At 44.6% G+C, this 23,281-nt stretch overlaps 1 protein-coding gene across 1 annotated transcript; it reads left to right on the top strand.

Moving 5' to 3' along the window:
* Positions 1-1,367: 1,367 nt before the first annotated feature.
* aig1 (androgen-induced 1 (H. sapiens)) lies at positions 1,368-22,018 on the top strand. Its single transcript, XM_072362115.1, has 6 exons — positions 1,368-1,677; positions 6,672-6,827; positions 9,519-9,620; positions 18,753-18,868; positions 19,696-19,862; positions 21,933-22,018. Exons 1-6 carry the CDS (start codon positions 1,537-1,539, stop codon positions 21,950-21,952), a joined length of 702 nt encoding a protein of 233 aa, XP_072218216.1. The 5' UTR covers positions 1,368-1,536; the 3' UTR covers positions 21,953-22,018.
* Positions 22,019-23,281: the final 1,263 nt, after the last annotated feature.

Here is a 23,281-nt window from a genome sequence, read left to right on the forward strand (position 1 = left end):
AGATTATTCACAAGTGGAAAACATTCAGGACAGCTGTCAATCTTCCCAGGAGTGGACGTCCCAGCAAGTTCACCCCAAGGTGAAAAAGCCCAGAGCTACATCTCAGACTCTACAGGCCTCAGTTAGCATGTTAAAGGTTAAAGGTCATGACAGCACAGTTAGAAAAAGACTGAACAAGGATGGCTTGTTTGGAAGGGCTGCAGGAGAAAGCCTCTTCTCTCTAAAAAGAACATGGCAGCACAGCTTAGGTTTGCAAAGCTGCATCTGAACAAAGCACAAGAGTTCTGGAACAATGTCCTTTGGACAGACCAGAGCAAAGTGGAGATGTTTGGTCCTAATGCACAGCAGCACGTTTGGAGGAAACCAAACACAGCATATCAGCATAAACACCTCATACCAGCTGTCAAGCACGGTGGTGGAGAGCTGATGATCTGGGCTGGTTCTGCAGCCACAGGACCTGGGCACCTTGCAGTCATTGAGTCCACCATGAACTCCTCTGGATACCAAAGTATTCTAGAGTCAGATGTGAGGCCATCTGTCCCACAGCTAAAGCTGGGCTGAAACTGGCTCATCAACAGGACAAAGATCCCAAACACAGCAGCAGATCTACAGCAGAATGTGTGAAAAAGAAAAGAATCAAGGTGTTGCAATGGTCCAGTCAGAGTCCAGACCTCAGCCTGACTGAAATGCTGTGGTGGGACCTTAAGAGAGCTGTGCAGAAACCAATGCTGCAAACCTCAATGAGCTGAAGCAACGCTGGAGAGAAGAGTGGCCGAGATTCCTCCAGACCCATGAGAGAGACTGATAACGTCTCACAGGAAACCATTACTGCACCTTACTGCTGCTGGAGCTGCTTCTAAAAGCACCCCATGGGGTTCACTTAGTTTTTCCACACAGTGCTTCTGTGTTTTGTCTCAGTTTTTGTACAATAAATAATGACTCAGTGTAACATATGTTGTACCCTGAAACATAAGACTTCAGATAAATCCAACTGAGCTCCACAAACTGATCCATAAACGAGAATAAGATTTTTTTTTTAAATTATCTACAACTAATGAATATGTTTTTTAGTTTTTAGGCTATTCTTGTGGAATATTTGTGTTATTATTGGCAGACCGTGTTCCAGGCAGCATGAACTAACAGCTGAATTTGACGGTGAAATAAATCGATAAAATAATGGGTTAAAGCTCAATTAAAAATGTGTTATTATTCACATAAACTGTGGCGCTACTAAAGCACACATTACAAAGTCTGTTTGCATGCAAAGTCAGTTTAAATGCATGCAACATACAGTAGCCCTCAGAGTATATCAGGTCTGTATACAGACCGGTGGACGACAGCTCTCCCCCCGCGTCACCCTCCCTCCCTCCCTCTTGCATCATCATCATAACACGGAAGCAGTACACACAGGAGGGAGCAGGAGAGGCGCGCTGAGACAGAGAGGACGGAGAAATACAGATAAATAGGAACATCAGACAGTAGAAATAGGTGTCCAGAGGTAAACAAAGACACGTAGACAGACACAACGGAAGCATCATGGCGCTGATCCCCTCGCAGGTCCTCCGGGTCGCCATCCTGCTGTCTTACTTCTCCATCCTCTGCCACTACAAAGCGTTGGACATGCCGGCACACCAGACCTATGGGGGCAGCTGGAAGTTCCTGACCTTCATCGACCTGGTGAGATGTGACATTTTAATCATTTTCAACCCGCATGCACGTGGAGCTGCGGCGTGCACGAGCTGCAGGGTCAGAGCTTCGTGTTGGGATCAGATTTAAATGATTACCCAGCGTTTCCGCCTCCCTGCCCCCTTTCTTCGGGTGTTTAATTCGCAGCTGAGGTGGGGAGGGAGGACACCGACACACAAAGCGAGCGCGTGCACGTGACATGTGTCAGGAGTGGGTGAATGCGTGGACAGCCCAGCGTGGAGTGGCTGAACCGGAACAGGTGTTGTGGAAGGAATGCACTCTCTCCCTCTTAAACTCACACGGGCGGGAGCGCGCCGCGCGCTCACTATCGATTGTAAAACCTTTTTATTTGGGGACTGAGCGAAAATGATCATAATGGAGGGGGTCAGGAGTTAAATGGAAAGTATTTTTATTATAGACATTTGCCTTCTTGCAAAAATGCGATATAATAATAATAATTAGTGTAGAATCATGTGAAAATATAAAGTATGTTGCATATGTCATTGTGATATGTTATTATTCTAATTGTTATGTTGGTCATAACCAGAGACTGAGTCAGCCTTTTTGTATGGCCATGTTTCGACAGTAGCCCAGAAGAGACAAACCAAACATTCCCATTTCGAAGATATGAGTGAAGCGAGAGGGAAGACGAGCTGTTCAAATGTTCCTCTTGTGGATGTCCACTGCAGTTGTTGTTCAGTTCCTTTTGGTTCGAACAAGTACTTCTTCTACTGAATTACAAATACGAGCAACGTAGCCTCTACAGCCGCCCTCTGGCAGCATTATGCAGCCTGGTTAATTCACTGCAGACCAGTCAGTGAAAACGGGTCGGATTCACTTCCCCTTTTTTTGCAGTATTTCAAAAGGTTGCTTCAGAATTGCTCCACCAGTGAATGGAAAGCCTACTGCTTCCAGAGTGGGAATTAGAGGAAAACTGGACCTTTACGTACAAAAAGATTATTAGGATGGGCTGTAAATCAGGTGCAGAGCTGTGGATAATCCTTTACTAATGAAAAGAAAAAGACAACATTTAATAACCAGTCACAAAAGCCCATTTTATGTTGTCCAACACCTGTTAATCCTGCACAAAGACATAATAATTCAGAATAGCATGAGAACAGCAGCGCTCATCAGGTGGCGGTCCAGCTGTAATATTATCACAGTCGTCAGTGGGTGCAGGGCATAGAAAAGTAACTGTTGCTTCTGTGAATTTGTTTCCAAGTTTCAGGGCATCAAGGCTTTATCTTTAATAAAAACATTATCTTTATTTTGTCATTTTTCTGTGGTATACTCTCATAAGACGCGTATGGGTTGAGGAGCAGCCGCAGGCTACAAATTAGCTCTCATAGTCTGTATTACGGATTCTCTCATGTAATCAAATGAAATAGTTTGCGCTGTAATGACCAACACAAACTGGAAGACACAACACACACAGCTCCCATTTATCACCAACAATGCGGGCATACATTCTCTCACAAGAGGCAGCTCTGTTGTGAGCAACACACGGAAACAGCATTTCAACTTTACAGCAAACTTTCAGAGCATTTATCTGATCTGAAAACTAACCAATTCAGACAAATATTCAGCTGAAGGTTAAACTCTGTTAGTGGTAACTAATGTTTGTCTTTGGAGACTATCTATCTATCTATCTATCTATCTATCTATCTATCCATCTATCCATCTATCCATCTATCCATCTATCCATCTATCCATCTATCCATCTATCCATCTATCCATCCATCCATCCATCCATCCATCTATCCATCCATCCATCCACCCACCCATTAATTTTCTTCATCCAGTTATAGCTGAACTGTTATCTGGTTCCAGTTCTTTTTATTACAGTTTAACATAATTAGCTCACACGCTTCTTATTATAAGAATATAATCACTATTGAAGTAGGATATTTAAAATAGGCAGAAAATGCTGACGGCTTTCTGTGCATGATGGCCTATTTAAAAGTAAAATAAAAGCTGTTTGTGTGAGAGAATAAGAAATAGCTGTGTCATATTTTCCACATTAGATCTTTTTTCCCTGGTTAGTTGCGCTGTTAAAGTCCTGTACACACACCAGCAGCCAGGAAACACACCGAGCTACAACATCTGCTTCTTCATCATGTGTGTGTGTGTGTGTGTGTGTGTGTGTGTGTGTGTCTCAGCTTCTCACCAGCAGCAGAAAACCATGCACACTGGCACAAATGATACAGAAAAGCAGAGAGTGATGAATGTTTTTTTACTGCTTCCACATTGACGGCTATTAATTATGTAGCAGTGAAGCTACGTCTGTAGCTGCATTAGATTTGCACTGCTGTCAACACAAATTTCAGTTAGAACACGCACACAGATGTACAAACTCCACCATATGAAGCCATATTTCCCATCACAGCAGGAACTGGCTTCCAGTAGATGTTAAGCCAAAAGGCCCTCAGTTTTTACTGTCCCCTCACCCAGAGAGGGACTCCTGATACTCCCCAAGGGACAGCGAAGGAGAGGAGACCAGAGCAGAGGAGGCGAGCGGGATGCATGGTTCCTCTCAAATGTTGCCTGGCAAAGGAGGTCACATCCATCACTGTGAACATACTGTATTGACTGGAGGCTTTGATTACACAAAGATGGAGGTTAAATCACTCAGCTGGTTCCTGGCTTCTTCTGAAATTGAGTATTTTTTGTGCGTGTTTTTATTGGAGGATTGTGTGACAGCAGAAAGGCCAGAGTGTTTCCTGCTGGTATTAATGCAGCATCCTTTTAGCACACTTTTAGTTGTGTTTCTGCTTCAATAACGGGCCGGTTTCACTCACAACAGCGACTGGTGATACATATTGTACTCTTTTCACTAACAATCACAGCTGCCTTTTAAATGAGGTTGTATCTTTGCACGGGGAGTCAAGAGTAGAGCAGCTTTGCCATTCAAATGTGAGAACACTGTTGCTAAGAGACAGGTGATAAAATAGAAATGTTCCAAGTGATTTTGTGTTAATTTCATCTCAGCACTGAGTGAAATAAAGAAAAAAATAAAGCTTTGGAGAAAATACTCCTAATGATCTTTGAGTTATTAAAAAAAAAAGTATTTTTGCTGTCAGGACAGTGTTTCAGCAGCAGGTTAAAGAAGCCGTCGACTTAATTAAAGCAAGAAATGATCTGAAAAGACGGTGCAGTCGAAGTCTGAGTAGTTTTACACACAGTTGGATGTGGGTGGCTTGTGACAGCCGCAGACGGCGTAAGATGGGCGTGAAATCACCCATTGGTTTGTGGATGAATTTGAGGCTTTGAGTTTTCAGTTGGATCGAGTTTGTTGGAGTCAGAGAGGATCGTAAGTTACCATCAAACGCTAGCAGGCTTCTTCTGTAATTTATGTCACAGCTTATTGTTTAACTCTCTTGTTGGAACATTTTTCTACTTGATAGTACAATTTCTTACAGAGTGCACAGAGAAAATAGGCAATTACCTATAAAAAAGACTTTTGGAGTCCTTTGAGGGGCCTTTAGTCTGAATAACAAACTGTAATTACAGTGAAACAAAACCAACACGGTGAAACTTCCTGTGGAAATTAGAATGTTAACTCAACTAAATAACAACCGTCAATCAAATCATTTCCAACCAAGTGTTATTAAGCTGTGAATGAACCACCTGAACTTTATCAGCTCCTTTCATTGTCTTTGGCTGCATTTGATAGATTTAGAGTCAGTTCATAAGTAGTTTAACCTGAATAAATGCAAACCACAGAACCACGGTGCTGAAAGTGTTGATCCAGCCCTCATTTCTTTTTATTTTCCTTCCAAGCAGCCAGACTCCCTTTTAATCCTTTAAAGTGGTCTTGAGCAAAAGTTCTCCAGGATTTCTGAAGGTCTTTGAACATTTTCTGCTTTTTCACTCATTTTCAGTCCAGGCCTTGTTCCTGACCATTTTCAGATGAGCGATTCAATGACCTACGAAATCATTCAGGCAGAAAAAAGGCTCCTAACTCAAGGGATGAACCAGTGTTGTGTCGACACATAACAGACAATTTAGCAAAGAAGCCATTTTAAGTTGGATCTTTAGGCACTTTGTTACCAGCAGCCTGTCACAAAGACACATCATTTGTTCCCATTTCTTTAGTTGCATCTATGAAAAACAGCAAAGAAAACACAGTCTGACAGACAGAAAATAGGATTTCTGCAGCAACAAGGTGATTCCCAAAGAGCTATTAGCTGAAAACTTGGCATATCTCAGCATGGTGTGCAGTGTGTCCTTAAAACATTTGAGGAAACTGGACAAGTGGAGGACAAAAGAAGAAGTGTCAGGCCTAAAAAACTATCTCCTGCAGATGAACAGGATCTGAAAGTGATGTCCTTAAGAAAGAGGAAAAAATCCAGCTGTGACCTGACAGGACCTGAGAGATGCATCTGGACCTTCAGCTGATCCATCTACTGTTGGCCCAAGCCTCATCAGAAATGGTCTCCATGGAAGGGTGGCTGTCAAGAAGCCGTTCTTAAGGAAGGGAAACAGGGAGAAAAGGCTGAGCTGTGCCAAATGACACAAGAAGTGGACTGAAAATCAGTGGCAACAGGTCTTATGGAGGGATGAATCCTCCACTGTTTGTCTTACTGTGTTTCCTTTGACATTTAGATCCCTGCACCTATTTTCTGTGTTTCAGTTTGTATGTACAGAAATGGGGAAAGAAAGTTTTTTTGTTGACAGATCACAAGCTTCTGCTTGGTGTGTTCCAATCATTAACTGATGACCAAACCAGGTAAAGCTAATATGCCTGATGGGTTTCACCATGAAGTAACTTTAAACTGAGTTGAATTGAATGCTGACATGGTTAGTGCTTCAGGCCCGGCTCTTATGAACAGACCACAGGGTTATACATGAGGGGAAAAGCTGGAACAGGCTCAAAGTCGACTCTTTCTTCTGATAAATGCACCTTCCTGTCTCCTCCTTCTCTTTGAAGTGCTTGTCCTGTGCTGTTAAAGAGCTTGCTGTCTCCCCTCTGCTCGTCTCTGCAGGTGATCCAGGCAGTGTTTTTTGGATTGTGTGTCTTGATCGATGTGTCCAGCCTGCTGACTAAAGGAGGAGACAGCAGGGAGCAGGAGCGGCAGCTGAAGAAGCTGATTGGCCTCAGGGACTGGATGATGGCTGTTCTGGCCTTCCCTGTCGGAGCGGTAATTAGATTGATGCATTCAAGCGAGCACACACACACACACACACACGAAACAGCCAGAGGAAGGAATCTAAGCCTGAGTTTGCAGTATAACCAACTCCCTTCCAGTGTGTAAAAACTACTTTAATTATCTCGTGTGCTGTCAGAAAGAAAAACTGCAGCTGGTGCATCTGATCACATGCAACACTTTGTACCTATAAAAACCACACGTGCACTTTTTCATGCACCCAAATTGATGTTTTTAAAGGGAAGATTCTTCAGAGCATACCTAGTTTTTAGACTAATGTAACCCTGATGTGAGGTGGAAAGAAGAAAAGATCCTTATGATAGTGACTGTTTCTTATCTTCTTTCTTATGATTCATTTTATAATTCATTCTATGTTGTTATGGGCTGTATGAATAACCGCAGTCTCACAGCCAAGCGTAATGGCTTCAGAAGAGCTTGCTAATGAGGCTTTAAAAAGAGAGAATGATGGACCGTGCTGCATGTGCACATCTGTGTCCCTCTGACATTTGCATGCATGGCTGTATACTGTGCAGGACGATGCATTCTGCCGCTGATGATCTATCAGTAGCTCGGGTCTTTGTGCTTTGTATTTGGATTTTTTCTTTATTACCTCTTCAGGGCTTTCTTTTGTGCACTGCCTGAGACGGATGTGACCCTCACAGATTCTGATTTCACCATCAGTGAATCAAAAATAGCAGTTGAGTTCTGTTTGGCTCTTTCTTCTCTTCAGTTCTACATGTGTTGATGTTTTTATTGCTGCAACAATGTGATTCATTGATGCTGCTTTTTATTAAGATTATTTATGGCTGGTAAAGCAGTTAATTCTTCCCAGTCAGCAACAACATTTAGATGCTGTTTGCAACCATTTTCAAATTCGTGATGTGAGCTTTGCTGGTCAGAAGCACGCCAGGATAGTGGTAACGTTATGTAATGATGAAGGAATAGTCCTGCACAAATGTAGTCATATCACTGCAGTAATGTGGAAAATCACTGCTAAAAGTCTGCTAATGTCACACAAAACAGCCACCAGTCAAAAGAATTACAGAAGCTTCTTACGCATCAGGATACTTGTTACACGTCTTTGCGACTGCTGCTGTTTTGTTCTCGTTGCACAGCTGCGTCTCTGTTTACAGGTTATGAAAGGATAATAGCTTCACTGGTGTTGCTTTTTGTTCACAGCCTTAGATACTTTGGGAAAAAGCTACAGTTGCGGTAAAGAAAACAGCTTTCGAATCATGTTTTTCCCTAAAAAGAAAGGCAAAATAAGGACCGAGGTTTAAAAAATGACCCAAGTGTCGACGTATCAGCTGAATCCTGCTGTGAATAAACACAACAGAGGAAGCAGATTTGAGTCATTCTCTTCAGACATCCAGACTGTGGCCCCTGTCTGATCCTCAGGCTGTTCTCACACTGCTAGCACGCTCTAATGCTGAGCACACACACACTTTATTCAGCTGGCAACATGTCCTGCAACTACAACGCTGAGGAAGTTGTATGGCTGTCTGATTATCACCGTATCCCAGGTGCAAACACACACACACACACACACGGAGCTGTGAGTATGATCAGCATACACCCACAAACTCTAATCAAACTCCTCTGAGTGTTAGTTGGATTGCTGCACTTGCTGAAGTTACAAATCTCTCTGAAAAACACACCTCTACATGAAGCCAGCTGCCATGTGGCTGTGTGCGTGTGTGTGTGTGTGTGGGTGTGTGCGTACGCGTGTGTGTGTGTGTGTGTTGGACACACGGTTCAGTTTACATACAGGACAATAGATATGATTATCGCCACAGCTCAGGTCTAAAACCTATCCTGACTGATACCAAAGAGCTGTGTGTGTGTGTGTGTGTGTGTGTGTGTGTGTGTGTGTGTGTGTGCGTCCGCGTGTGTGTGCGTGTGTGTGTGTGTGTGTGTGTGGCTGCAGTTTTACTTCCTGTCACATGCATGCATGGCTGTGCAGGTGCATTACAGGGCAGTATGGCACTGTGGAAAAATGTGCAAGTCTGTGCTGATGTGTCTCACAGGGGTTAAATGTGTGTGTTTCCTGCCAGCAGCAGCCTGTTGAAAGCAGAGCCGGGGGGTGGGGGGGGTTCAGATGCCTTGAACTGGAACTCAGTTGACGGTCAGGTAATTCCATCCCGGTCCTGAATGTGTTCTGGCTCCTGTCCAAACTGATGAGATACATTGGCCCATGAGTTGTTTAGCCTATGGTGTGTTCAGGACAAGTAGGACAAAAGACTGCTGCAGCAGCCAGGTTACACCCTCAGGATGATCCGGGTGTGCAAAAGACATACAGAGGATCCTGTTAACTGTTCACATCATTTTATGGATTCATATGGAACCACAGCTTAGCTATCATTGATAATCACCTGATATGGATGGTTTTAACAAGGATAAAGTAACGCAGTGGCTCATCTGTGACATCACAGTAAGCATAAGCAGGTAAACACACTGACCAGCTCGGGAACTGTTTCTGAGGGAAACAGTCACACAGAGGCATAATAAGGAGTAAATGCTAAGCTAAATAACCCCTGACTGAGTGATAAAATGTATGCGTTAGATATTCGGACTGACTGACAGAAACTGTCTAAACGTCAGGGTTCGGTACACCTGCTTGGCTTTGATTTGTGTTGTTTAAACCCTGTTGGTAACTTTTAGTTTGTCCTCTCTGTCTCTGTCCAGTTTGTGGTGTTTACATTCTGGACTCTCTACCTGTACGACAGAGAGCTGGTCTACCCAAAGCTTCTGGATAACTTCATCCCACAGTGGCTCAACCACGGCATGGTAAGTCCGATTTCACAGCTTGTTCAATGCCATTTGTTTGTTTCTCTGTCTGTCAGCAAGATTGGAAAAAAACTACCAAGTAGAATTTAACGACTTGTGTTAAAACTCTGGAGAACAGGCAAAGGAACACGGCATTGGACTTTGCTTGAGATGCACTCTTTCAGCTCTTTCAGAGCTCTAGATTTAGAGCTTTTAGTGGCATTTGGCAACTAAATCATATGAAACAGCAGGAAGGAGCAAGCATTATTGTGTATGTGCTTGTGGATCTGTCAGTATTTTAGTGAAGGAGAAAAGCTCGCTGAAGCCATCGTTTGTCTGCTCTTCCTCTCTCTTGTCCCTCCGAGCTGTTCCTTAAGTTTACTCGTGTGGAACGACAGTCAGACTGAAAAGGACAAGACGAGGAAACAGATCACAAAGTGAAACAGGCAACAAATCTTCTTTTTTCTGCAGAGAGGTAGAGATCGTGTGCTGCTATGTGTGGTTTAATATCCGAAGGGAAAACTTTAGTCTACTGACTCGAATGCAAACATTGGAAAAGCACAACAACAGCGTGTTGGAAGGACAAGGATACAAATCAGATAACAAAATCATTTAAAATGGAGAAATTCCTTCTATGTACAGCCTTTATCAGGAAAAAGGGACAATAAGGAACATGCTAATTAAGGAAATGCAGAGATTCTTCTCACACTGCATCAAGAACAGTCATCATCAGCGGCTGATATGACCACATGGGCAAAGGTTTACTGTTAAAGAGCATTTATGCAGAAAGGTTCACTGAGGTGCCTTAAGATCGCATCTTTTCCAGGGACGTCCATGCATTTTTCAACAAGACAATGTAAGACCACATTACAGTACGATCCCGTACTGTTGCACGCCTTCAGGCGCGTCTGCATGAATGAATGAGACCAAATAACTGCTGAAACTCTTCATCTCTTGGTTTCCTCAATGTCAGAACTTCTTCTTGGTGTCGTGAGAAGGAAACATTAAAAAGTGGGAAAAGCTTTTCTCTCCCGACTTCTTTAGGAATGTGCAGTTGACCCGAAATACAAAAAGTGGATGTTTATGTAGAAGCTAGCACCGCAGCTCTCTTTGATTTGCACATTTTCTTGTTATGATCTGGGTTTGGAGCATGTAGGTAAACTTCATGGTCATACTTTAAAATGAGGAGCAGGCTCTGCTGATTAATACTGACGTGGACTTCCCCAAAATTGGACTTTGAACAGTAAATATGGAGTCTCATCTGTCTTCAGAGTGCAGTTCCACTGGACTGGGTCGCACATAATGGGGGTGCTCATTCTTGGCATTGCGTCATCTCGGACCCACATGTAAAGCAGGGGGATGCTTCCAAGAAGGAGAACCACTGGAAAACCAGTCTGGGAAACCTTGGAGGCTTCCCTGCTCTTTGAAATGGAGCTAAATTGATTAATTGATTTATGGCTCCTCTGCATGGCTGAACATCTAAAGTCTATCCCTCTTGGGTCATTACTCATGTCAGTGGACCTGATAAATCTTATCTGTGAACCTCCTCATTTGAATAGATTCATTGGCGGCCGGCTTTGATTTGCCATCAGCAGGAAGAAGGTTTTAATCTAATGTTTAGACAAGAACTAAACTCTGCACACCATGTCCTCTGACCGATAACACTGTGTGTGTGTTTAAATCAGAATGTGAGATAACCAGAACATTTTCCAGCAGTCTGTCTCATATGTAAAACGTCCTCATGAAACTTCCGTCTGCCAGAGCGTGATCCACGGAGCAGCGAGAGGTGAAGTGGGGTGTGGGATGAGATCATCCCCTCAACGCTTGCTGAACTGAAGGAAACAAAGAGCATGTGTCTCTGTTTTGGTATCTCCTCTTGTACTCCAGGAGGTGATGTAACAGAGTGGTTGCTATGGCGCCTTTGCCAAGGACCAAAACAACCAGAGCACTACCAACGGTTGTGTGTGTGTGTGTGTGTGTGAGAGACAGAAAACATGAGGAGGTGTTTATGTGTGTGTGTGAAACATTGTGTTCGTGCGTGTCAGTCCAGTCTGGCTGTAAATATTTTGCGGTATTCCATGGTATCGCTGTTGTTTGTTTATGCTCGCTCCCACGGCAACCATCTTGCTATTCCCATCAGAGCAGGGAGGGGTTAAGTGATTTGGCTCGAGGGAGAAAATGAAACAATAATTTGATAATGTGTCTGACACTCTTGTCTCAGAGGTAATTAAAAGCGAACGTATGAACGACTGTTGCTGAAGTATTTGGGTTTCTCCTCAGTTTAATGATCCTTTCGCAGCGGTCTAATCGTTCTTCAGAAAAGGCTGGACTCAGGAATTGGAGGTTTTCAGTAGAGGAAATTGTAAAAGATTGAAAATTCTGAATGGCAAAGTAACTGATATTGATTTCAGATCAGAAGATTAGAGAAGAAGAGCAAATCTATGCTAAAATGCACCTGGAGGCTACACTGGTGCATCCTTTATATCATCTGAATGTGGGGATATTATGTTGATCCTTCACTGTAATTCATTGAAGAAGAACGGTCTGCTTACTAAAAGATTTAATGCTCATCTGACAGAAACAATAAAGAAGACACGAGTAGAGACGTAAAGGGAAGGAAAGGGAGGATTCTGGAGTTACAGATAAGTGTGTTACAGAGCCCTCCCCCTTCCCCATCCATCCTGGAGTCATTTGTTTGTCACCTGTGAGTTCTTAGACCACCTTTGGTCACATGATTCAAGGTGCAAATCATTTTGAAGAGTCAAGGCTGCATTAGAAGAACGCAGGCCCCACATGTGCAGCCGGTGGAGTTTGTACATCCTGGCTGACAGCTGGAAGTCGGCTTTGTTTTAACACAGATGCCTTTTCTGGCCTGATTGTATGCATCACTGCCTACTGAAGAGTGTCCCTTATCCTGAGCTTCTGGTTCTTTTGGGTTGTTCAGCTTCCCTCCAGTGAAGGTTTGCACCGGACTGCATGTGCAGCGCAGTTTTGGTGGTTTTGTCTTGTCTCTGTTGACAGGGAGCTGCACAACGTGTCAGACCCAACAGCTTCAATGAAAATGAAAGAGAAGTTGTGCTGAAGTGTTTCTGGTGAGGCTGAGCACACAGTTAACTGCTGTGTTTACCGTGCAGCACGTTGGTTCTGTTTTTAGTGCGTTTCAGATAAAACCAAAACCAGGCTGATCAAACGGAGTTTGTTTCCATGCATCGCTGCTCCGTGTCCTCAGGGTTCTGCTGACAAAGAGCCGCTTCCAGCATGATAAAATGCCTCATCGGAGGGCGGGGGCCTGTTCTGTTGAGTGATGGTTACTAAGAGAGCAAGGCAAGGCATAACAAAACTAAGTCCAACCTCGTCTTAAATGTAGCAAAACCAGCAGGTCCAATTTTCTGCGTCTGAGTCTGCACGTGTACCGTCTGTTGGCCTTACACTTCATGAAGGCAACACACACTGAGCTATCTCCTAGCAACAAGGATTTATAGTCTCACAGCTCACACACACACACTTCCAGACAGACCTGGGATCAGCTCCACGCTTCACCCTCATGTCCCGTGTGCTCGCTTTGCATTGTTCTCCCTCAGCGTGTGTTAGTCAGACTCGTCTGCTGCGGTTTTATTTTTACCCGGTAGCTGTTGGGTGGTGTGTACAGACACAAGCAAGGTATTATCAACCTTTCTCACAGCCGGTAGTAAACAAATACCAAGGGTTTTACACGTCTCATAGATCTGTAAGTCCCTCTTCAAGCAAAACTTTAGATTTTCCATGAATAAAACAAGATATTCAAATGTATTATGTTGGACTTTTGGAATGATTGCAGGCGTCTGGGCTGCAAGACTTAATATTCGATAAAAAAATTAAGATTTAAAAGATGGAACATCACTTGTGTGTGCATATGGACTCAGCTTCTTGGCTGCTGCACCTGGTATTATCTGCCATATTCAGATAACTGGGACGGAGGGCTGCGCTGCGGCTGGTGTCCCACGGGTCCCCACACACTGGGCATTTGTGTGGGGTGGAGTGGGCGGTCAGAAAATCCACTGTCAGCTCGATTTAACCGCAGCGTTGGAATAAACAAATGAATCTGAGATGAAGATTAAAGCAGGGCTTTGCGCTGCAAACATGAGGCTAAGTCATGAGGTGGTTGTTTCCACCCTTTCACTCGTATGTTCCATGTTAGAGGGCTGCGTTTGGATCGGGGTCCTGCAGGTGTCACAGGACCTGATGGAAAACTCTCGAGAGCAGGCAGACGCAATCTGGGACACGTGGGGCCACCGTTTAGCTGTAATGTGGCCTGGGTCACACAGAGGAACACTGCGCTCGCCGTTTGTATTACGCTAAATATGTTCTGGAGGTGGTGAAACACGTGAGGATGTCGGAAACATTCGCTCCAGCGACTCGGTGATATATCCAGAAAATCCCAGAGTAAGCTTATGATTGAAGAGCCAGTGTGTTCTCTGATAAGTTTCCGCTTCATAAACTGGTGTTTCTGCTCCAACTACATGTGGTTTTGCTGATAAAACTGTCATCATCACAGATGCAGGGAGCCTTATCAACCTTTCTGCTGTGACAGCTCATTCCCAGCAGAGAGCGTCCAGCTGTGATTCTAAAAAACCTCCAGAAATTCTCTGCTGTTTACGCCTGAAAACAGCTTCAGTCTGGCAGTCCGTCAGTGTGGCCATATGAATATCCCGGTTCTAAGTCACCACCTCAGAAGAAGCTTCAGAAATAGAAAAACAGTGGAAGGAAAGCTGAATGTTACTGTGAAACAGATAAAAAACTAGCAACAAACCATTCTCAGCAGAAGTTTGGCCCGCTTTACCGAGCGTTGCCATCATACGGCCTCGGTACACATTGTGGTTACAGGTTGTACACGCTCACACAAAAGAGTGTTTTAGATAAAAAGTGGAACCAGACTGTCTCTCTGTGACATGATAAGCTGCTTAACGTGGAAAAGTGTTGAGAGGAATGTCCACAGGAGACCTTTTATTTGAGTTAAAGGGTTGAAGCGGAGTTCAGCCTGAAGCCTTCACATGTGCAGGATGGCAGGTCGGAGGAATGAGCTCCGCATCAGCCGCCGCTCCGACAGCTTCAACTGGGACGCACACAAGAGTGGAAACGTTTGCCAAAACCCACAAGAGTTCCTTTTTAATTGGGTTGAGGTTACAACACTTTCCAAAGATATCAGGAGTGTCACTGAAATATTATTTTAATTCGATGTTGTGGTGGAGCCATGTGATGTTGTCTTAAGATGTAAAACTAAGCAGATTCTGATATTGTGTTATATGTAGATGGATATCTTTAAAGGTGATTCTAAAGGAAACATTAAGCTGAGGAGGTGAAACATGTCCATGAAACATACTTGAATACGTAGCAGCATCCATGGCATTTATCCTTGGATGGAAGACAGCGTCATCGGTTTTCTTCCGCAGGCTTTAGCTGCATCACGGTCCGGCGGCGACACGCTGCCAAACCTGACTGCGGCCAGTCAAGACTGTACTTGTGGTTCCACCAGATGACTTGTCCCAGAAATGTCTCAGAGAAGGTTTTCCTCTGCTAAGAATACGCTCCTTGTTCATTTTTGATGAACAGCACAGAGCAGAGGAGCCTGTGCAGACTCCTGATCAAACCGGTGACACCAGGGCAGAAAACATGAGGCGCAATCTGACACCAACGGTCATTTTTTAAAAAGAAAACACCGGAACAGTTTTATGGGGTAAAAGGTCCCACCACAGCATCTCAGTCAGGCTGAGCTCTGGACTCTGACTGGACCATTGCAACACCTTGATTCTTTTCTTTTTCACACATTCTGCTGTAGATCTGCTGCTGTGTTTGGGATCTTTGTCCTGTTGATGAGCCAGTTTCAGCCCAGCTTTAGCTGTGGGACAGATGGCCTCACATTTGACTCTAGAATACTTTGGTATCCAGAGGAGTTCATGTTGGACTCAATGACTGCAAGGTGCCCAGGTCCTGTGGCTGCAGAACCAGCCCAGATCATCAGCCCTCCACCACCGTGCTTGACAGCTGGTATGAGGTGTTTGTGCTGATATGCTGTGTTTGGTTTCCTCCAAACGTGCTGCTGTGCATTAGGACCAAACATCTCCACTTTGCTCTGGTCTGTCCAAAGGACATTGTTCCAGAAGTCTTGAGCTTTGTTCAGATGCAGCTTTGCAAACTTAAGCTGTGCTGCCATGTTCTTTTTAGAGAGAAGAGGCTTTCTCCTGCAGCCCTTCCAAACAAGCCATCCTTGTTCAGTCTTTTTCTAACTGTGCTGTCATGACCTTTAACCTTTAACATGCTAACTGAGGCCTGTAGAGTCTGAGATGTAGCTCTGGGCTTTTTCACCTTGGAGTGAACTTGCTGGGACGTCCACTCCTGGGAAGATTGACAGCTGTCCTGAATGTTTTCCACTTGTGAATAATCTTTCTCTCTGTAGAATGATGGACTCCAGATAGTCTGGAAATGGCCTTATAACCCTTCCCAGACTGATGGGCAGCAACAGTTGCTTCTCTAAGATCATCTTTTACCATAAATCTCTGCTGCAAGCCTCTCATCTTTCTCCAGTCAGTTAGGCCCCTCTTCTCTCCTCTGTGTTGGTGTTATAATGTCAACTTTAAAGCCTTCTAACTGCTTTCATTTGATTCTGGAGCTGAATCTACAGCTTTGAGATCACATGCCTGAAACTCAACTTTTCTTGATTCGTCAGTGTCGTTTGTTATCACGGGAGGATGTTTGACCTCGTCAACCTACGCTCAGCCATGTGACCCCAGCCACCCCCCAGCTGTGTATATCTCTGTAAGCTGGTTCATCCCATTTTTATCCCCAGACCACAGGATCGAACCACCAGTGTTTGCAGAAGAGGGGGGATTTTCCGTGGAGGCAGAAAGCTGGCTGCTAGAGTGAAACCACAAGCCTCAATGGTGGAGGGGGAATGGACATCGAGAGGGAGTGAGAGACAGAGAGATAGACAGAGAAGGAGGGAGGACAACAAAGAAGGACAGAGAAACAAAAATAGGACAGAGCGAATAAAGAGAGCATTATTTACGAGCAGTGACTCCTCTCAACACAGACTAAAGTTAAACACAACCAGGAGACTTGAATTCCACTGCGGCACACGAGTTAGAAGTGCAGCGTCAGGATGTGTGTGTGTGTGTGTGTGTGTACAGTATAATGATGGGAGGGAAGCCTAGAATTTAAGAACCCAGGAGAGAAATCTTTTCTGTCCTGATGTTGTTATTTTGTTAGTTTGCACATACTTGGCATCTTCAGTCTGACCTTTTCAAATCCTTCAGGGAAGCGTGAAAACTGATTGGTCAAAGTCAGGCTGAGACACGATGAATGCCTGCTTTGGTGTGCGGCATACAAAACTAGCTTTTCTGTGAAATCCCATCTGGAAACAGGGAGTCTGTTACTAAATGTCTTTCAATCTATAGCCGGGGATTCCAACATTTCGGACTGTCTGTGCAGCAGGAGCTGAATAACCTGAGAGAAGCTGCAGCGTTCACACCTAAAAACTCTTTGGAGAGCGCCTTTTCATTCTGATGAACATGATAACTGCTGGACTGCTTGAAACAGATGACTGTGGGTGAAAGCTCTTGGAAATGCGAGCAGCTGCCATTTCAAGCTTTCTTTTGGTGTTCTTGCTTCTATTGTGTGGTCAAACTGAGCAAAAATGTGTGGCTCTCCTCCATTATTTTTCCTTTATGTTCCTGTTGACCAGCTGTCTGCTTTTTGTCTAAATGAGAACTGTCGGAAAGGTCAGAGCACAGACCAAATAAACAATCTTTTTTGAAATTATGGAAATAATTTATGGTTTTCTCTGTAATTTCAGGTCACCACAAAGAAAAACATGTTCTTTTCTCACATTTGATAACATCCAAATTCATGGAATGACTCTTCGTCATATTAAATGTTGTTGTAAACCAGATGATGAGCATGTGGAGTGAGACGTGGGAACCTCTGTAGCAGGTTGCTGTTAATGAGAGCCACTGAAGCGCTTTGTGACAGCTTGTAAAAAAGTGTCTGAAATACAACTTAAATAGCTGCTTTGCTAAGTTGTCTGTTCATCCCTTGAGTCAGGTGCCTTTTTATGCTGTCCCTGTAACAGGTTTAATTGTGTTTGACTTCAGCGTCTTTATCCCAGAACTATTTGGAGTAAATACTGGATGAAATCCCTAAAACACTTCAGCTCAGCCTGTTAGGCGACTGCTGCACACAGCTTCAAACTAAACAACCTCATTTATCTCTGATTATCAGTGAGGGAACTATCAGCACAGAGAGGAACCTCAGTTGTTTCCACCACTGTAAGAACAACACACGCACAGATCCACAGCTGTGCTCCTGAGCATGCAAATGAACGCTGTGTGAGCGCCCCCTGGTGTTAACAGGGGGCAGTGCAGCATGTGGACGTGGCTGCACGGACTGAATTACTGATGTTTGGTCAATTTTCAAAAACAAGTCAGACGTGGAGTGTGTGCAGGGAGCAGGTTGGGTGTGTTTGCACATATGAGCTCTCATGAATGTGTGTAAACAGCTGTCAGACGGCGAGTCACAGCAGCGGCCGCTGAAGACTACTCTCGTGTATTGTTGTGAGAAACATAGCAACACATGCTGTGACCTCCATTAAATGTGAGTGTGTGTTTGGATGGATTACACACACGCACACACACACACACACACACAAGAATGAATTATTGAAAAGAGGACAAAGTAGTCTGCTGGGGTTCAATGTTTGTTGTTTTTCCATTTATCCATTTGTGTGCTTTAAGCACCAGGAAATAAGTTATATATCAGTAAAAAAGCTATATAACCACCATAAAACATTCATTTTTCAAGCAGAGATGCCAAGAAAATGTGGAGTTTTCTTTGTAAAGATGCAGTTTTAAATAAAGACTTCTTCCTTTTTAAATGAGAGATGATTTCATAATGAAACCACTGCCTCCGTGGAGGTGTAGTTCAGTTTCTCTACCATCTCTCTGGTTGCTTTCTCTTACTCTGATGCGTTTGAAGACATGTTTCTAACTTCAGCTGCACTCCTGTTCACCTTTATTTGAATTGAAGAAGCCTTTCAGCCATAAGAGCTCATGACAGAAGCTGTTGTAGTGCAAAGAGCTTAATCCACACCTCCCTCCATCTTCCTCTTCTTTGCTCTTTCAGCACACCACCGTTCTTCCCTTCATCATCATCGAGATGCGGACCACCCACCACAAATACCCCAGAAGGTCGTGGGGTCTGGCAGCGGTGTGCTGCTTTGGTGTGGGATACATCCTCTGGTAATGAGTTTTTCCTCCTCTCTCCACACTAAAGCGCCACATACACAACACATCATGTGTGAAGTTCAGTTTGGTTCATTCAAACTGTTTTCCACTCATTCTCTACCTCCTCTGTTGTTGTTTCACGATAAAATCTCAAACTTTTGCTGCATTTGTTAAACCCAGTCCAAGATTTCTTAACATGACTCTTTATTTTTAGCTTGATTTATCTCATTTATGAAAATGTTCAAGCTAAGTTGTCAAAAATGAAGGGATTTGGGTCAACTTTATACTCTTTAACGGTATTTACTCTGGTTAAAATGGTTTTAAACGGAGTTTAATCGGCATTCAAAGACTCTGCAGTGGTGGCAGGTATTTATCGGCTCTGGCTCCAATCGGCATTGATGGGAACACGCCGGTGCAACACGTTACTGATCATAAGGCTTCCCTCTGAAGCTGTGAAAACGGCAGATTGGTTTTATCTGACTGGAAGACAGTTTGGAGCTCAGCATCAGTCATGCTGTGTGGGGCTGATGAGTCATTACTCTCATTTACTCTATGCTACAGATAGAGGGAGTGGCTTTAAAGCTCTGTCATGTGTCATGTGCAACCTTGAAAAATCTTTTGTTTGAAAACTGCTCAACCAGCAGAGCTACGGTGTTAACACAGAAAGACTCACAAATCACTTCATAACAGCTCAGACACTAAAGGGTTAGGGTTTGAGAGACAGACCATTGGACTTAATGCACTGCATTCATCTGATTCAACTATGGTAAACATAAGTGAGGTGGTAATGCAGCTCCAAACACGTGCGCTCTGACTGAGCCGCACCGTCTGTGCCCCTGCAGGACGTGTTGGGTGCACCAGGTGACGGGCGTGTGGGTTTATCCGGTGCTGGAGCGCATCACACCGCTGGCCCGAGTCATCTTTTTCAGTGCGATGACGGCGGTGATCTGCATCTTCTACACCCTCGGAGACATCCTCAACAGCTACGTCTGGGACCAGCCACGCACAGGCAGGCAACACACACACACACACACACACAGGCAGGCAACACACACACACACACACACACACACACAGGCAGGCAACACACACACACACACACACACACACACAGGCAGGCAACACACACACACACACACAGGCAGGCAACACACACACACACACACACACACACACACAGGCAGGCAACACACACACACACACACACACAGGCAGGCAACACACACACACACACACACACACACAGGCAGGCAACACACACACACACACACACACACACACACACAGGCAGGCAACACACACACACACACACACACACACACACACAGGCAGGCAACACACACACACACACAGGCAGGCAGGCAACACACACACAGGCAGGCAACACACACACACACACAGGCAGGCAACACACACACACAGGCAGGCAGGCAACACACACACACACACACAGGCAGGCAACACACACACACACACAGGCAGGCAACACACACACACACACAGGCAGGCAACACACACACACACACAGGCAGGCAGGCAACACACACACACACACAGGCAGGCAGGCAACACACACACACACACAGGCAGGCAACACACACACACACACAGGCAGGCAGGCAACACACACACACACACAGGCAGGCAACACACACACACACACAGGCAGGCAGGCAACACACACACACACACAGGCAGGCAACACACACACACACACAGGCAGGCAACACACACACACACACAGGCAGGCAGGCAACACACACACACACACAGGCAGGCAACACACACACACACACAGGCAGGCAGGCAACACACACACACACACAGGCAGGCAGGCAACACACACAGGCAGGCAGGCAACACACACACACACACAGGCAGGCAACACACACACACACACACACACACACACACACACACACACACACACACACAGGCAGGCAACACACACACACACACAGGCAGGCAGGCAACACACACAGGCAGGCAGGCAACACACACACACACACACGGCGCAGGCAACACACACACACACACACACACAGGCAGGCAACACACACACACGGCGCAGGCAACACACACACACACACACACACACACGGCACACCTGGAACAGAGAAATTCGACTCGTTTTAAACGCACCACTTTTAGCAGGTAAAGATTTTCTAGCGTTTCACAGTTTAATGACTAAAACTGCGTCTGATTTCCAGTCATCTGTGGGATGGAAATGATTTTCAGCAGTGATGCTGTGATTTAACTTCTGAAGTTTAAGCTTTTCATGTTTCATTCTGCTGTTTTTTGCGTTCCTTTGTCTGATATTTACACCTTATGTGTGTGTTTTTCCTTTTGTCTTGGCCAGGACTACCTTGGAAAAGAGATTTTAAATCACGAGTGCTGCTATTACCTGGTTAAATGAGGGTTAGATGAAACTAAGGGGAGAGTTAATAGAATAAATTAAGGTGGAAATGAACCTTCAAGTGGAGCTTTGAAGGCAGGAAGAGACACATTTAGGGACAGAAAATGTTTTTCATGTGGCAGAACATTACATTATTCACTAAATGAATGTCTTTTTAACGCCCGTCCAGCAGAATTTGAACCGACTGTGCATGAAATCAGAATAACGTGCGCAAAAGATAAATCTGTCTGTTGCAGAATGAAGAAGAATTAAGATCTTCTCTGAATTTGCTCATGAGTCCTGCCTGTTTGCTCACTTTTCTAGATTTATTGCTCAGTCATTAAATGACAGAAAGAGCAGATGGAGCATCTGCTGACCAGCCCCCCCCCCTGCCTCCACACACGTACATCTGTGCAGCAGGTTGGCCGGTAGCTCTCCACCCACACCACACCACACAGTTTCTTTTGCAGCCTGTTGAGCGTGGTTTCGTGGGTCTTCGCCTCTCTGCTGTAATGGCCAGAGATGGAGAAGGGGTCAAAGCTGCTGCACCTCTGAGCTGCTTGTTAGAGAAATAGAGATGAGAAGGAGCAGCGTGATGGCTTCATCCATCTAAGCAGGGCTCTTTGACAGCTCACACCTTTCTCTAAATCTTGCTCTCTGTGTCTTTGTGTCTCTTTCTCTTAGAAAAGGTCAAAGGTGAATGATTTCCAATCTAACCGGCTTCAGAGGACGACTTGTGCCCCGCCCGGCTGGGACAGCGAGAACAAAAACAAAGTGACCTCTCTGAAAAGTGGAAAAGCTCTACTGTAACCGTAGAAATAACCAGATAGAGGAGAACAACTCATGCATCATAAGTTAAAGTTTAAACTTTTGTTGTTTCTGTTTGTCTTGTGTTTTCTTTTTCAGCGGCAAAAGCCAAGCAGCCATGATAGATGTGGTGGCAGATGGAGGGCCGTACATAATACACATCAGAGCATAAACACATAAACACTGAACATACGTGCACACGCGTGAACAGGGACACACAAACAGTATCAGCAAGGGATGCAGTTCCTCATAAGCTTCTACAGAACCACTGAATGTTGATGATATACTGAGCAATGAACATTACTCTTACGTTTGGTGCTGTATGTAAACAGGAAACTTGAGGTTGGTAATAAAACAAAAAATAAAGTTTGAATGGGAAATCTTTCCTGTCAGTCACTACAGTGTGAGTCTTCAGTAAAGCTGTGATGTGTGCCTGAACCGGGTTAAAACTGTCTGTAGAACTGTCAGAATCAAGGGAGGTGAGCATCATTTTGGTTTTTTTCTTCATTTTTAACCTCAGCATGTGTCACAGAATTCAAATCAGAAACAAACAGAAGCAAAGAGCGGAAGGGAAACCTAAGCTGGGTCATTCTGAGGAGCTTGTAGATCTCTGCATATCCAGAAAAACGCAGAGTCTGATCCCTGAATGGCCTTCTGAGCCATTCAGTGGAAGAAAGTCTGGATGTTCGGCTGCTGCTCGACGTGGTCTGAACATGCAGATGTTGTTCGGGGCATAAACAGCCCACCGTCCTGCTTCCATGCATCTGTAAGGTTAATGTTCCTTTGGGACTGGCGTTAGGTGGATGTGTGCTCAGTGTGCTCAGTGTGCATGTTGTAGCTCATCGGGTTTATAAGGTGCTCTTAGTCAATGGTGAAAGGCTTAAAAAATACTGTGAAAGTTGCAGAAAAAATCTTTGTGAGAGGTTCAGGTGCTTGTTTCGATGCTCGTTAACTTATTTCACTCCCAAACTTAAACCTCGTTATTTTCAGTGAGGTGCCCCCCCCAACCTTTAACTAGACAAGCAGTCACAAAGGTGGGCAATGATTAAAATATGTTATGTAACACAGACTTCTCCCTGGCTTTATCCAAACACACACACACACACACACACACCAGTATTTTACCAAACTCAGCTCTTTCTACGTTTTCACCCACAAACTAAACTTTTGCAAACGCTGACCAGCGTGAGGATGTTGAACTGTTTGCTGTGGTGTCGTGTGGACGA

Source organism: Leuresthes tenuis, unplaced genomic scaffold, assembly GCF_036924035.1.
Source record: "Leuresthes tenuis unplaced genomic scaffold, fLeuTen1.0.hap1 SCAF_13, whole genome shotgun sequence".
NCBI classification, from domain to species: domain Eukaryota; kingdom Metazoa; phylum Chordata; class Actinopteri; order Atheriniformes; family Atherinopsidae; genus Leuresthes; species Leuresthes tenuis.